The 16,792-nt window shown below is 41.4% G+C and overlaps 1 protein-coding gene across 14 annotated transcripts in view; it reads left to right on the top strand.

The window, feature by feature from the left end:
- Window positions 1-16,792, top strand: part of DOCK10 (dedicator of cytokinesis 10) — a 277,997-nt gene that overhangs the window by 213,284 nt on the left and 47,921 nt on the right. For 9 of the 14 annotated variants that reach the window (XM_055290801.2, XM_063645741.1, XM_063645740.1 and 6 more), the window contains exons 28-30: window positions 6,585-6,731; window positions 12,563-12,646; window positions 15,677-15,773. In XM_055290801.2, the coding sequence (XP_055146776.1) occupies window positions 6,585-6,731; window positions 12,563-12,646; window positions 15,677-15,773 (328 nt within the window). The remainder of the gene's footprint in view (window positions 1-6,584; window positions 6,732-12,562; window positions 12,647-15,676; window positions 15,774-16,792) is intronic. The other 5 variants (XM_063645746.1, XM_063645744.1, XM_063645742.1 and 2 more) reach the window with 1 other exon arrangement.

The raw sequence follows: 16,792 nt of genomic DNA, 5'->3' as shown, positions 1-16,792 counted from the left end.
GGAAGGAGGATTGGCTAGGACGAGTCTCACAATGACAGGGTTTTAGCTGGGCTGATGGGAAGTCTGAAAGCAAAGAGTTGTCATTAGAGGAACCCTGCACTGAGGAGGCCATCGGACTCCAGAACCTCTGCAAGCTAAGTCATTGACTGGGAGTATCCTGGGGAGAGGGTAGCCTTGGCATAAATGCTGGAGCAGATCCCAAGATACAGCAGCTTTTTATATTCCTCCCACTAGATTCTGTCTTGAAGTAACATTTGAGTGATGTGCATTCCTGGCTGCCACAGTCCAAGTTTGCATGACATATTGTACATGTTCATGAATCTGCTTCCTACAGTTCCCATGGGCCTCTCCTCCTGAAAGGAAGCTTAGAAGAGCAACCTTGATGGAACTCCTTCATGGACCTCCTTCCATGGCTTTTCAGGAGCCTATGTATACTCATCATCTCCCATCCCAACTCTCCATTCTAGATCCCTCTCACTCTAGCTAGCAGTTCGAAGGTCTTGGTGACTCACCTGGTGATGTGACCCAAACCCTCATTCTAGAGTGGTCTCAGCCCCCGGTCATCATCCTCTACTCACACCAGAGTTGGTACATATGGCCATTCACAGTTACAACGGAGTGAGGAAGACTAAGAAGCAGCCAAGTAGATCACCTGAGTTCCACACACATTTCTCTTAGCCCCCATTGTGGGTAAGGCCAAGGGAAGACCTCTGGCATTGCCCCTGCCCCACATGGAGGGTAAATCATAACAATGCTGCATGAGGTGGGGTTGGTGGTGTACAGTGATATTATTTTGATTTACTCTTTTGGTGGGGGAGAAGCAGTGTTAGAAGCTCCCGCCTGGCCTCCCCCACTAGGATACCTCCATAGACCAAGCACCCCATGCAAGGTTACTCCAAATGCCAGTTTTATTAATACAAATTATACATTTGGGACCAGTTACGTGACTCCTGGGGGGATATTTGAACCCAGTGGATCTACTGTTAACAGAACTTTAGTCAGGACTCCACTTTTAATCCCTGTAAGTCCCCACTCTATCAGGGCAGACATGGTGATGCTTTTCATTTCTGGATATCAATGTCAACTCGGATCCTGTGTCCAACAGTCCTTGAACTATATTCCTTCTCCTCAGTGTACAGTAGCCCGAGTAAATGGCTATAGGGCCCTTTGGAGAAGAATTGATAGACTCATTACAGTATATACCTACTGCATTGTTGCAGTGGGGGCTTTCCTTTAGGGACCCCATCACCTCTTCAGTCAATGTGTACCCGATCTGAATTGTGACTCAGGTCCAGGAACAGAGAAAGGAACCATGACTATTCATTGGAATGAACATCCCCATCTTCCAGTTGCCCATTCTTGCCTTCTTTGTTAATATGATGTACCACCATTGCTGGTTGCTGTCTATTTTGTCCCTAGGGGTTCCAGGCATCATTAACCAGCTCTACAACTCCCTGAGAGTCAGTGCCTCTTGGCTTCCCCACCAGTCTTGCCATTTGTCATGATACTCACAGCCCTCTGGCTCCTGGAGATTAAGCACAGCACAGGGCCTCTGTTGTTTTGGTGATCCCTGATCCCCATGGCTGCTCATGAGCCAATGCTTTGACTGCTCCTCCTGCCAACAGATGGGAAACACCCCTGACCTTCTTAACGATATTGGTCCCCAGCACCTTCTTAGTGGCCATGGTGCATGCTGTCTTTTGGGCCTGCCTGGGGAACTTGATACGCTGGTGGATCTTCCGGTCTCAGTTAATATCCATTCCTGTATATCCACCTCCCTCCACCCCTTTATGTTTTCCTCTATCCTCTGCCAGGACAACCAGACATTTCCACTTTGCTTAAAGTAGGCCATCACTAGATTCTCAGAGCAACCCTAGCAGTGAGTTGCTCATCCCATGAGTCCTTATTTAATCCCATGTTCTGAAAAAGCACCCCCATGTCAATGCATTCTAGGTTACCTGCCCTTACTTTCTGGCCCACATCCTCAATGTACAATTGCAGAGGTTCTGCCCAACCTCCTGGTGGTACATGATAGCTAATTTTTATAGCCCCTTTGGGTATATTCTCTTTCCTGCTTTATTAGGCCCAGCAAGCCCCCAGCTGGGTTAAGCTAGGATTTAACCTCCAGGTATTGCCCTGATCACCAGAAGGAGAGGTGGGACAACTCCTCAAGGGTTTGCCTGGTTTCTAGCAGGGAGAGGCCTTTGCAATATCATCTTGCATGGGAGGAGTGCTGACCCTTAGTAGGGAGGAATTAAACTTCTGCTAGCACTAAGACTTCAGGGAAGTGTGCAGAGCCACTTTCTCAGAGTCATCCATCCAGAGGTCCTCATCCATGCTCCTGGGCCCCAGGTCTTTCTAACCATGGCCTTGATCTTAGTATGACAGAAATGCCTTGCTGGACCTTTAATCATCTGTAGAGTTCCATAACTCTTAACTCGTAAATCCTATTTTTGCTTTTCTGCTGTATCTGCTCTCCGCTGCTGGAGATGAGAGCCTCCTACCTGGGAGGGAGAGAAAATCTAACACAAAGATAAAAATGGTTTGTATCTCTCTGTCGTTAAGCTCTGTTGGGGTCAGGAAACCTCGCTGTTGCAATTCCTGCTCTGTCACTAACTTGTTAGCTGATGAAAATGATGCTTAACACCTCAGTGCCTGTTTTCTCATCTGTAAGAAGAGTGGATTGGACTAAAATTCTCTTCTAGTTCCAACCAATATGCATCTGTTTGTATAGACAAGTCACAAAACACACCTGTGAGCAGCCTAAGAATAAATGAACTGATAATAGCCAGCATGATTGTGTCCAGCAGTTTATCTTCCCCGATTGAGGTTTGCTTTTCATGACCCCTTTCAGTGGTAACCCTCACACCCTAGTTTTCTTTCCGGAGCCCTGCACCTTCCACTCTCTAACCATCTCTAATCATCACAGTGGGAAAAGACCTGATATCATCTTTTTTCTTTTTTTCTTTCTTTTTTTTTTTTTTTTTTTTTTTTGTGACGGAGTTTCACTCTGTTGCCCACGCTGGAGTGCAGAGGCACAATCTCGGCTCACTGCAAGCTCCACCTCCCAGGTTGAAGTGATTCTCCTGCCTCAGCCTCCCAAGCAGCTGGGATTACAGGCGTGTGCCACCACACCCAGCTAATTTTTGCATTTTTAGTAAAGGCGGGGGTTCACCATGTTGGCCAGACTGGTCTCCAACTCCTGACCTCAGGTGATCCACCCACCTCGGCCTCCCAAAGTGCTGGAATTACAGGCATGAGCCACCACACATGGCCCATTTTTTTTCCCCCCTTGAGACAAGGTCTCACTCCTGTTGCCCAGGCTGGAGTGCAGTGGTGCAATCATAGCTCACTGCAGCCTCAAATTCCCCAACTTAGGTGATTCTCCCACCTCAGCATCCCTAGTAGCTGGGACTACAGGCATGGCCACCAAGCCCAGCTAATTTTATATAGATGGTAGACAGGCAGACAGATAGATAGATAGATAGATAGATAGATAGATAGATAGATAGATAATTATATATATTTAGTAAAGATGGGGTTTCATCATGTTGCCCAGGCTGGTCTCGAACTCTTGGGCTCAAGTGATCTGCCCATCTCAGCCTCCCAAAGTACTGGGATTACAGGCATGAGCCATTGTGCCCAGCCCTGATATTATCATTTGACACCAAAGCATTCACAGTAAACTTTCCCCAAGCTATTTGTATTTTCTTTTTAAATTGTGAAGTGAATGGTTTTCTCCACTATTAAAGGAATTTTCATCATCCAAGGAGTAAGTGTGGGAGATTTGAGGAAGTCAGAGGAGATATCTGGTTTAGTCCTCTGAGAGGTGCAATGTTGGGCACTTGGCCAATGTGAGTTCCAGTTTCCTGGGAATGGTTGGGCACAGCGGCTCATGACTGTAATCCCAGCACTTTGGGAGGCTGAGGTGGGCAGATCACCTGAGGTCAGGAGTTCAAGACTAGCCTGGCCAAAATGGCGAAACCTCGTCTCTATTAAAAATATAAAAGTTAGCTGGATGTGGTGGCACACACCTGTAATCCCAGCTACTCAGCAGGCTGAGGCACAAGAATTGCTTGAACCCAGGAGGTGGAGGTTGCAGTGAGCTGAGATCGCACCACTGCACTCCAGCCTGGGCCACAGAGTAAGACTGTCTCAAACAAAACAAAACACAAATGAACTAAAATAATTTCCTAGGAACCACTGTATGTTTTCTCAACATTATTCTCTAGTAGCAAAAGGCTCATTGAACCAGCTAAACCTTTTGTTTCCCATCATCCTCCTTATTTCTAACAAAACTCCCAAATGCCTACAGTTCTGCCCATGCATCCCAGGCCTGTTCCCCTTGACCTCGCCAGGCTGTAGCTCAGATTCATCGTGGTCCAGCTATACAGCTTGGGAAGTATGCCACCATCTCAATCCCTTCATCTCCTGAGACAAAAAATTCACAATCTCCAGTGCAGGAATTCTTCCACCTCGAGTCTTTAGGATATACTTCGGGAAAACAGTTTTAAAAGTACTCATATATTTATTAGGCAGACATCTTTGGGTTCAGAGTGAGAGTAGGCCACAGGAGACTTTGAGAGAAAGGTGTAAAGAGGAAGGAACAAATGGAATACTAAAGCCCAAGGCATTCATGCATATGCATGTGGGGAAAATGTAGGTATGATATGCTTAAGGAATTTTAGAGGACTAACAAAATGAAAATTGAAAACTAAAAGTGTGCTTTGATTCTTTAAAGGGTAACTGTTGCTTTTTGTAGGTGAATTGTTTACCTTTATTACCAAAGTTTTATGGAAGAGAATTTTAAAATGCTGTGTGTGATGAAATCAGTTAAGTTCATTAGTTGTTAATTTATTTGATTTCAACAATAAATTTTAAATATATAGAGAGTAACCATGAGATTTTCAAAAATATCCACGCAGTGATGTCCTGGTAAAGTGGCTTAAAAATAGAAGCCAGTCTGTCCAGGCACGGTGGCTCATGCCTGTAATCCCAGCATTTTGGGAGGCTGAGGCTGGTGGATCATGAGGTCAGGAGTTTAAGACCAGCCTGGCCAAGATGGTGAAACCCTATCTCTACTAAAAAATACAAAAATTAGCCAGGTGTGGTGGCAGGTGCCTATAATCTCAGCTACTCGGGAGGCTGAAGCAGAGAATTGCTTGAACCTGGGAGGCAGTTGCAGTGAGCTGAGATCGTGCCACTGCACTCCAGCCTGGACAACAGAGCGAGACTCTGTCTCAAAAAAAAAAAAAAAAAAACAGAAGCCAGTCTAAACCAGCTCCAACATCCCATTAAATCTCTGTTTCATACAACTCCTGTAACTTCAGCCTTCATGATTTTTATCCTTGCAGCATGGAAGGCTGGGTGCTCACAATTTAGAAATACACGGTTCAGTGTAACTCGAAATTCCATGTTTCTATCTATAGTGAAAATGTGTCTGGGTCTAATTTTTAAAGCCAGCTTATAAAGATGAATGAATCTTATCAAGAAGTAAGGCCGGGCATGGGGGCTCACACTTGTAATCCTAGCACTTTTGGAGGCCAAGGCAAGCTGATCACTTGAGGTCACGAGTTCAAGACCAATGTGGCCAACATGGCTAAACCCTGTCACTATTAAAACTACAGAAATTAGCTGGGCATGGACTACAGGAGGGCGCCTGTAGTCCTAGCCACTTGGGAGGCTGAGGTGGGACAATCACTTGAACCGAGGAGGCGGAGGTTGCAGTGAGCTGAGATCACACCATTGCACTCCAATCTGGGTGACATAGAAAGACCCTGTCTCCAAAAAAAAAAAAAAAAAAAAAAAGCAGAGTCTGGAAGATCTCAGCTGCCTCAAACGTTCCCCTCATAGGCAGGAGTCCAAATAGAAGGGATGGATTCCTGGACCTGAAATGGTCTTTTGGGATCCATAGAGCTTTATTCAGTGGATGTAATGTCATCTCACAGCCAAGCCCTTTTTTATCTTGACTTGTGGGGCCCACTGGTGCCTCTTAACTGTGGCATATACTGGGACCAGGGAGTTAAAACTAGCTGGGACTCACCATGTGTCAGAGGACATTTCAAACCAATATCTGTATTCATTCAGTTATTCATTTATCAATTTCTTAAAGTTGTTTATTGGGGGAATTCCTAGTTGTAAAAAAATCAAAATAATTTATTTTTAAATGAAATAGAGAACTACATGTCCAAAATATCTAGAATAATGTTCGTTAAACCATTAATAGTAGCTATTCCCTGAGAGGGAAGGAGGGGAAGTAAGATGTGAGAGGCCACAGAAAAGGTTCACGTTTTACTTTGTACATTGCTACATTGTTTCAATAGTTTACAGTTAATATTTGTTATGATTGACTTTTATTATAAAGTGAAAATTTTTTTGGCCAAAATTGAAGGAAACATTAAATAAAAATGATGGAAATCATGACTTGAAAGTAAAAGGCTTCTATTTTATTATTGCTTTCAAGTTTTCAAAAGGATTCTTTTTCTTTGATGACCTATAAAATAAAGTAAATCTTTCAGTCGATACTTCCTCGGCTTAATATTTCACATGCCACATTATAAAGATATAATCCATTCTTTCCTTAGCTTCCCCGGCCACAGAGATTTCCTGAATCTTACCAAAATGAATTGGACAATCTTGTCATGGTCCTATCCGACCATGTGATTTGGAAATACAAGGATGCACTTGAAGAAACGAGAAGGGCAAACCACAGCGTTGCCAGATTTCTCAAGGTACAGTTATATGAGATCACAGTTCTATTCAAGGCCCCATGTTGGCGGATGCAAGGTAGTCTAAAAGTTCATCAGTTGACATCTTCATGTAATATGAAAAATCAAAACTAGCACTGTTAGATGAAAACTTTCGTTTATACATCTTTCCTGCTTGAAATACTTTTTATTTTTTTTTTCAATTTGAAGTCTTATTGAATAAAGACAGATTAGAGGGCCAGGCACGACGGCTCACACTTGTAATCCCAGCACTTTGGGAGGCCAAGGCAGGCAGATCATGAGGTCAAGAGATAGAGACCATCCTGGCCAACATGGTGAAACCCCGTGTCTACTAAAAATACAAAAATTAGCTGGGCATGGTGGCACGTGCCTGTAGTCCCAGCTACTTGGGAGGCTGAGGCAGGAGAATCACTTGAACCTGGGAGGCGGAGGTTGCAGTGAGCCGAGATCACACCACTGCAGTTTAGCCTGGTAACAGAGAGAGACTGTCTCAAAAAAAAAAAAAAAAGAAAAGAAAAAAAACTAAGGTTAGAGAAAAGTATCCATTTGAGTGTAGTCAAATCATAGTACTTCTAAATATATTTGAAGAGAAAAAATGAAATTTTTAAAAAGGAAGCTGCACTACAGTAATATTATTCTCTTGGACATTTCTGCCCTTGAAAGTGATGTTATAATGGCTTTAGCTCTGACAGTGATACCAAATAGCCACTTTGGGAAAACCTTCAAGAATTTAGCATTTTTGTTTATTATCTCCAGGCTCTTTTTTTTCTTTATTTCTTTTTGAGACAGGATCTCACTCTGTCACCCAAGCTGGAGCACAGTGGCGTGATCACAGCTCACCGCAGCCTCAACCTCCCTGGGCTCAGGCAATCTTCCCACCTCAGCCTCCTGAGTAGCACACAGACACAAACCTGGCTAATTTTTGTATTTTTTGTAGAGACGGGGTTTTGCCATGTAGCCCAGGCTGGTTTCAAACTCCTGAGCTCAAGCGACTGGCCTCCCAAAGTGCTGGGATGACAGACGTGTGCCGCCAAGCTTGACCCAGGCTGTTTTTTACATTATGGAAAGATCACACTGACCCTATGAAAGAAAAATTATCAAGTATTAGGTAACTACTTACTAAACTGGATATGTATCGAAATTAGTTATATTTCATTGGGTTACAACCATTTATATTGAGCTGAGAGGAAAGAAATGCAAAGTCAAAGAAAAAACTAAGATACATAATTACAGTATACCATTTAACAGATAATGCAAGCAATTAGAAAGATAATAGTTTTCTGTGCCTCCTTCTTTAGTCTAACTCTTGACTACTATAACCTTTATGAAGTAATTTGACTTGTTTCTTAATGGTAGTCACCAGAACATATGGGTGGGTGTAAGAATGTATAAATAAATGCTAATAATATACAGTTACAAGCCTATAGAAGTGGAAAATGGGCCCAACTTGTCACTGGTGGGCTTTAATCCAGCCTAATTTCTTTTTTAATGTGTTAAAAACTATTTCAAATTATACACTATATGTGTTCTTATCCTGAATTTATTTTTTTCTTCAAAGTTTTGTCTCTGATTTTTACTTTTTTCTTGCTTCCAGAAAGAGACAAGAATGATAAGTGTTAAAGGGGAAAAGTTTAAAGGGGGGAAAATTACTGTAGTTTTCTACCACATTTTAAGACCTATGGGAATAAAGTTTATTGCTATGCTAGTAGTTTACTAGGAAACTTAGAAAGAATTATGTATAGTTCAGTTTGCAATTAAAATATATTGAAAGAAACATCTGAAATATTCTTCCCTAAACTGCAAAAAAATGACGAATGAGCAAGTCTCTATAAAAGGGAAAAGACCTCATAGTTACCCTCCTTATTTCTAATTTGAAATTTTAATGGCATTTATTTGACACATAAAATTTAAAAAAAATTGGAACACTTATTAGATGAATCATTTGAACTAGGAGAGAAAAAAAGAAAGGAAAAGAAAGTGATTTTTGAAAATGTAAAACTGAACGTAGTCATTTCATGCAATTCCAATAAATTTGAGTTTTCAGATGCTCAACACAGCCCACTCCCAGTGCTGATGTCATAAATCTCTTATATTTCCAGCAGACAATAGTTATTTGCTCAACTGAGGCTTCAAATGACTGCCACCTCTTTTTGTTACTGAAGTCTACATTAGCAATCAAATACTGTGAATTAGTCAACATTGGAATTTAACAATTAAAATATTATTGTAACTCCATGGGTTGCCAAAATTGGTCTCCAAGAATCAAGAAGAACCTCTGGGAACCAGTGTGTGGGCATATAAAAATGTTCTACATTAAAAGGTAGCCTCCCTTATCCCACATTATGGGAAAGTAATATTTTTTCAGCAATTATGCCAAAAAGCTTGTTTCTCAACTATTCTCTCAGTGAAGTAGATAAGATTCAAATGAATGCAGCTTTTGTCATTTTTCTTTTTGCCACCCACCTGGGCCACAGCTCTACTCATCTGAACATACCTATTTAGACACTCTTCTTATGAAGCACAATACCAAGATGGTAGCAAAGGCAGATTCATTCTGATTTTTATTTTCCTGATTGGATAGCCGCATCTTTTAGCCCATTCGCCTGACTAACCACTGCTTTGTTTCAATGAGCTTTTGAAAGGCATTTGGAAATCACCTAATATTAGAGAGAGACTTGGTTTAAACATCTGTGGTATTTCTCTCTAAATATCAGATAAGGATGGATAAGCAAGTCTCTAAAAAGAGAAAATCCTTCATATCTACTCTACTTCGCTTAAATAGCTTGTGCTTTTGAAATAAATGAATGTTTTCCATAGAGCTCCTCTGTGCATAATTTGCTGCTGGTGGCACATGAGCTAAAGATCTAACACGGGGGCAGAGGAAAAGTGTCCAAGGTGAAAAAGAAAATGGGGCGGGCAGTGGTTTTGTAAATTATATAAGAAAAGGACAAGACATTCATGTGGTTTGTTTTGAAATGTGAAGGTTCATAACTCATCTGCCAACCAATTGTGAAGTAAAATTCTCATTGCTCTCACAGTTGGTAAAATAAAATAAATAAAATTTTTATTATATTTTAACAGATAATTTAGAATATTTGGCCCTTAGTTTATTCAACCAAACTGAGAAAAAGTTTGGTAGGGTATAAGTTATCCTCTAAATTAAGAGTCTGCACACTTTTTATGTAAAGAGCCAAATACTAAATATTTTCAGCTTTGTGAACCATACAGTCCCTGCCACAACTACCCAACTCTGCAATTGCAGCACAAAAACAGTAATTCACCATAGACAATATGTAAAGGATTGAGTGTGACTGTGTTCCAATAAAACTTTTATTTAGAAAAAGAATGGCAGTGGGCCAGATTTGGCCCATGGGCCATAGTTTAACAAAGCCTGCTATAATTTATTTTTTATTAATATAAAAGATGAATATAAACGATCTTAAAACAAAATCAGAGAGGCGCCTCCAGACCTCAGCCATAAGCAAGAGAGCCACTGCCCCTGGGGGTCAAGAAGATGCTAGAACCGACCAGATCCAGGGGGCCCAGGGCAAGAGGGACACACTTGGTGAAGCTTGACCTGAGTCTTTTGCAGGAAGAGAGCTGACTCTGCAGATCTTTCACCCTAGGAATGTCCCGCTTTCTCCTTCACTGCCCCTTGGAAAGAGGATGCCAAGCTGACCACATAGAAGGTCTTTCTTTACAGTCAAGAAACCTCAAGTTGATTCTTCTACTCCCCAGCACCACCTTCTTCCCACAGTCCCCACTTATGAGTGCTGGAGACAGGTCTCCTTCAACATTCACAGGTCTGATCTGCAGAGTAGCCGCTGTAGCCTCTGGGATGTGGCAGTCACCATCCCTACTCTGGACTAGTTCAGACACGGGACTCACCAGTCCCTCCTTTGTGGAGTCAAACAGCCCTGCATCTTTGCCAAAGACTTCCCCAGGGCTCCTTTCTCCTTCTCTTTCTTGGGAAGTTTCTTTTTTTTTTTTTTTTTTTTGAGACGGAGTCTCGCTCTGTCGCCCAGGCTGGAGTGCAGTGGCGCGATCTCGGCTCACTGCAAGCTCCGCCTCCCGGGTTCACGCCATTCTCCTGCCTCAGCCTCTCCGAGTAGTTGGGACTACAGGCACCCGCCACCACGCCCGGCTAATTTTCTTGGGAAGTTTCTAGAGTCTAAAGATGTGCTGTGTGGTCTTCCTCTCCTCTGCAAGATGAGGCAGGGCCCCTGATATTCCAAGGGTGGCCAGGTTGGGACTTCCTCCTGCAAATGGAGAGCCTGGGAGGATTGGACACAGGTACCAGGAGCCAGCTCAGTGCAGGAGGCATCAAAGCCCCTTTCCTTCTCCCCTCCCCATTTGGCTCTGTCTTTTTAGCCTATGATTATACTGTGGTGTCTACCTCTCTCCCACTATTCTATTGAGACATGTGAGGACTCGGAAGCCATTTACTTTCTACTGAATGATTATTGGAAGAACTAAAATTTATATTTAAAATGAAAATATAGATGAGGCAATGTACTAACACAGTCACGAATAGGTACATTTAAAAATTCAAAAGAAAGTAAAGAAAAATTGAAAGGAAAAACAAAACAAAAATATAAATGACCTAACAATTCAAAGAACAACTTTGGAGAAAATAGCTCTTGTTTACACACAGGTATATTTCAAGAGGAGACTTTTCACTTGGTCCACTTTGCATAGCAAGATTTTGTGTGTAGTCCTGTCTGAGAAAAGAGAGTTGTGAGTAAAATTGAGGAGAGACTCCAAGAAATGCAAAACCATTTTAACGGATCATCCTGGACTCTTTGGACAAGAAAGAAGCACTCCACACCAGCTGTGGAATTTTCCCAAGCAGCATGTTTACTCACACCCACGTGGGTGAATAGAATGAGACTCACACACCAAGTGATGAGCTGCAGATCCACTATGGGAGGCACCTGCTCTAGTGCCTCCCCAGATCCTGCATTGGGAACTATGGTCCCTTCCTGCTGCTCCACACTTTGCCTGTGCAGTCTTTGGCCATGGTAGCTTGGTTACTAGTTATATGACCATCCGTCTTTTGGAGAGAGAGTAAGTGCTCCTCCAACCCTACTTACTATTTAAGACTCTCCTTGATACAGTAAAGAGAATTTGACCACAGAATAAGAAAGGTAGTGAGCAGCTCACTGATAGGAATCTTAAGATCTCCTTCCTTCGGCCTTCAAATGCAAGCTTCCTCAGCTGATAAGGAGAGGAGCTATTCTGTTGAAAGGGGCCAGCGAGATTTAAAAGGCTTTCCTGACCCATCTCTCCCACTCCTCATTATGACCCAGTGTGTACAGGAGAAGCTCTACAACTCCAAAAGTGTGAAATGGAATTACTAAAAGAAAATAATAAAATGTAACTAACTGGTTAAAAAAGTAGACAACCGAAAGCTAAAGCTTTCTATATAAAAAAGAAGGGGCTATAATATTTCATTGCAAAGCTCCAGTGACATTTTATAAAATCAATAAATATAGGTTTGTAACTTTCTGATTGATATTTTTGTTTTGTTCACTTATACTTCCATTTTGTTTTTCCTTTCAATTTTTCTTGTTTTCTTCTGAATTTTTAAATGTACCTATTCTCTGTTAGTATATTGCCCTGTTTCATTTTCATTTTTAATATAAATTTTAGTTATTTTAATTGCCATATGTGGATGACTGCTTAAACATATTTAGGAGATTTTTTTAAATACCTGATTATACAACACATTTAGTTCAGTGTAATTTTACCTCAATATATTTAATCATATTTTCTAAAATCTTTAATGATTCTTCAAGTAAAAGTCTTTGAATTTAGAATTTTATCTATTTTAGCGCTGCTTTACATTTATGGACCGAGGGTATGTGTTTAAGATGGTCAACAATTACATCAGCATGTTCTCCTCTGGTGACCTCAAGGTAAGAACCATGTACAGGAGTGATTGTTTTCTAAACTATGGCATTGTAAATAAATAAAGTAGTCTCTGTGGATACCTGCTTAAGTCCATTCTTTGTATCAGAAAGTGATTTCTATGCCAAGGAGAGGCAGCCTTTTAATGTTTCATCTGCTGAGTATGCCTACCAAGTCCTTCCTTAATGGGGACAAAGGAGAGTGCAATGAAAGTGTTTACATTTCATTTCTATTTCCTGTGAGTGGTGAAGAGAATGGCTCTTTGCAGCTACAATTCCTACAGTCCAGTTTGCCCTAGACTGGCTTGGTTTTAGCACTGAAAGTCATACTTCCCTGGAAACCTTTAAGTCCTGGGCAAAATGGGACAGTTGAATACCCTACCCAAATGAGGGTATACATTGGGGAGATGTAAAGAGAACTCTAGAGCAGTGGTTCCTAGACCAGAGAAGTAGCATCACTTGGGAACTGAACTGCTGCTAATGGAGCCCAGAAATCTGTTTTAACAGGACTTCTAGGTGATTCTTATGCACTCTCAGGTTTGATAACCACTGAGCTACGGTTATGGCATATGCTGGAGGGAACTAAGACTGGAAATGGGCCAGATGATGAAAGTTGGATCAGTTACTGTTCTTTGGGTTGCAAGCAACAGAAACTGAATCCAATTTGAGCAAAAGGGAATTGATTGGAAAGATATTGGGAGTAAATAGCATAGATGAAGCAGCTGCAGAAGCAAGCTTTGAAAACAGCAGGGGCCAGCCGGGCACGGTGGCCCACGCCTGTAATCCCAGCACTTTGGGAGGCCGAGGCAGAAGGATCATGAAGTCAGGAGATCGAGACCATCCTGGCTGACACGGTGAAACCGTTTCTACTAAAAATACAAAAAAATTAGCCAGGCCTGGTGGTGGGCGCCTGTAGTTCCAGCTACTCGGGATGCTGAGGCAGGAGAATGGCGTGAACCTGGGAGTCGGAGCTTGCAGTGAGCCAAGATCGTGCCACTGCATTCCAACCTGGGTCACAGAGCAAGACTCAGTCTCAAAAAAAAAGCAAGGGCCAAGCCTTTTCAAGCACAAGGAGTGCAGTCATGCGTCACTAAATGACAGAAACACATACTGAGAAAAGCATTGTTAGGCAATTTCATCACTGTGTGACTATCATAGAGTGTACTTACACAAACCCAGCTGGTATATATCCTACTCCATTACATAGCTCTGTTCTCATTGTATGGGACCACCATTGTATATATGGTCTGTCTTTCACCAAAATGTTATGTGGGGCCTGACAATAATTGCAAATGAAGAACCATTTGGCCGAGGTGCTGCTGCATCTGCTTAAATGAATCAACCGAAGCCATTTTCTCCCTCCCACACTCTGCTTCAGATTCACCTTCCATAGAGGAAGTGTGTGAGCAACCTGCATTGGGTCACATGCTTGCCTCTTAAGGAGAGAAGACAGGGCATATGAATTAATAATTCTCTGTTAACTTTTACCCACTGTGAAGGAGGCCAGTCCTCAAGGGGAAATTATCTAGGTATTCGAAAAGAACAATGGACTTAGACCAGCCAAAAATAAATAATGAGATTCTTACAGCCTTTCATGTCATGGTTAGGTGCTTAAACATTATTTTTGGGAGATGGGGTGCAGTGGAGATTTTGACCAGAGGAGTTACATGATTTTATGTCATTTGGTTTTGAAAATCCAATTCTCTCTCTAAATTTTTTTTGAAAGTATATTCTTCATTTGTGCTCCTATCATGCATGAAATTTGCAGAATATCCATTTAATTGCAGCGGACCTAAATTATATATTTTCAAAGACCAAACAGAATGTTCTCAATGTAAAATAGTTAACATATAATTTAATAATGCTCCTGTTCACTTTGATGTACAAAGGTTTAAGTCAAATACTATCCTTTTTGAAATGGCAGTATTTTAAATTATTAACTAAAGTTGCCACAAGATATAATTCTAAAATATCTGAGTAAATGGGATATATTTTATTTTGTGAGCTGAGATTGGTGAATATAATGATGACCATCGAACTTAGTCTTAAAACATGGTTACTTGGCATGCATGAGAGTGAAAATAGAGCAGTTAGGAACATGCTTATTTTTCCTACTGATGTGGCTGTTCTTGACTCGTGTGTTACAGTAGACTTTGACCGTGCCTGGACTCCATTTATCTCCATCTAACTCAAACATTATTGGAAAGACAGACCTATTTGCAAGGGCAGGGAGGAAAGAGGAATTAATTAATGTACTATGAGAACATGTGGCATACAGAGTTTCACTCTAATTTTACGTGATACACACCATTGTCTTCCTTAGCTCTGGATGGTAGGAGCTCATTGTAGAGGTGTTTCATTATCTGCGTATAGTATTTGAGAGAATTCTGTGCATGTGTTACAGCAGGAATTTTTTTCAGAATAAATGTGTCATGATACGTGCTAAAAGAAGCTAAAAAATATGACTCAATAGGATCTTATCTCATAGAAGCTACATGTAGGTTACAAATGGGATTATTTCCTGAAGAGGCCTTGACCAGTCTCCAAAAGTAGGGAGCTTAACTGTAGTTCAGAGGGGACAAAATCCTTTCAACTTAATTACCTAGTGGTCCGACAAGTTGTACGGTAACTACTTTTTCTTTTTTTTTTTTTGAGACGGAGTCTTGCTCTGTCTCCCAGGCGGGAGTGCAATGGCGCGATCTCGGCTCACTGCAAGCTCCGCCTCCCGGGTTCATGCCATTCTCCTGCCTCAGCCTCCCGAGTAGCTGGGACTACAGGCGCCTGCCAACACGTCCGGCTAATTTTTTGTATTTTTAGTAGAGATGGGGTTTCACTGTGTTAGCCAGGATGGTCTCGATCTCCTGACCTCGTGATCCGCCCGCCTCGGCCTCCCAAAGTGCTGGGATTACAGGCTTGAGCCACCGCGCCCGGCCTACTTTTTCTTTTTAGGGATAAGATTCAAGTGCAGATTTTGTTTGTTCGTTTTTATTCAGTTTCTTGGTCTGTAAGTCATAGTCATTTAGTTTGCCTTTCTTTCAGACCTTGTGCCAGTATAAATTTGATTTTCTTCAAGAAGTATGTCAACATGAACACTTTATTCCTTTGTGTCTGCCCATAAGATCAGCAAACATTCCAGGTAATAAAATTCCCAGAATTTTCATCAGTTCCTGCAAAGTGAATGCTTTTGTTTGTTCGTTTTACCTTTTGTTTATTATTATTTTCCTGTTTCCTCAGTCATAATTTTGTTTGAAGCTGTCACATGGGTATCAGACCCAGGTAATCAGAATTAAATTAAAATGCAAAAGAAGTTGTTGGCATGTGGTGATGAATGTGGCTTAATATTCCTCAATTTTTGTCTGTTTCCCTTTTTATTAAAGAGAAGGCCAACAAAATTATAAACTCGATGATTGTAAATCAAATAATTTGAACCTAGAGGCACCTTACTGGCTCCAAAAGACAGCTTTCCTTTGATTTTGAGACATAAAATTATAGGGCGGAAAAGTACTATATATTTAATTTATAAATATTATATATAAAAATATATATGTGTTGTGGTACAGAGTATTACCCATGTAGACATCAAGAACTAATCAAATATCAAGATGCAAATAAAATAATAAAATTATTTAGGAGCATGAAATTATTACCAACCAATGAGTAAACTATTTATGAGGTACAGTTTTTTTTCTTGGGGGGGAGGGGGTTGTTTTTTTTTTGAGGCAGAGTTTCACTGTCACCCAGGCTGGGAGTACAGTGGCATGATCTTGGCTCGATGCAACCTCTGCCTCCCGGGTTTGAGCGATTCTCCCACCTCAGCCTCCTGAGTAGCTGGGACTACAGGCATGTGCCACCACACCTGGCTAATTTTGGTATTTTTAGTAGAGAGGAGGTTTCACCATGTTGGCCAGGCTGGTCTCCAACTCCTGACCTCAGGTGATCCACCTACGTCGGCCTCTGAAAGTGCTGGGATTACAGATGTGAGCCACCACGCCCAGCTGAGAGGCATATTTGCTTTGATATTCATAAACGCAAACAGTAAGATTGGTAAAGAGCCTCATTATGCTTCCTTAACCTACTAGCTTACACTAGTATTCTGGAGGGAAAATTGCATTATCAAGCCTATAAAAGTTTAGCCATTTTAATCTTAAATATAAT

Source organism: Symphalangus syndactylus, chromosome 8, assembly GCF_028878055.3.
Source record: "Symphalangus syndactylus isolate Jambi chromosome 8, NHGRI_mSymSyn1-v2.1_pri, whole genome shotgun sequence".
In the NCBI taxonomy this organism is placed as follows: Eukaryota; Metazoa; Chordata; class Mammalia; order Primates; family Hylobatidae; genus Symphalangus; species Symphalangus syndactylus.
Note: the sequence above shows the minus strand (reverse complement) of the source record. Positions and strands in the feature narration are given on the sequence as shown.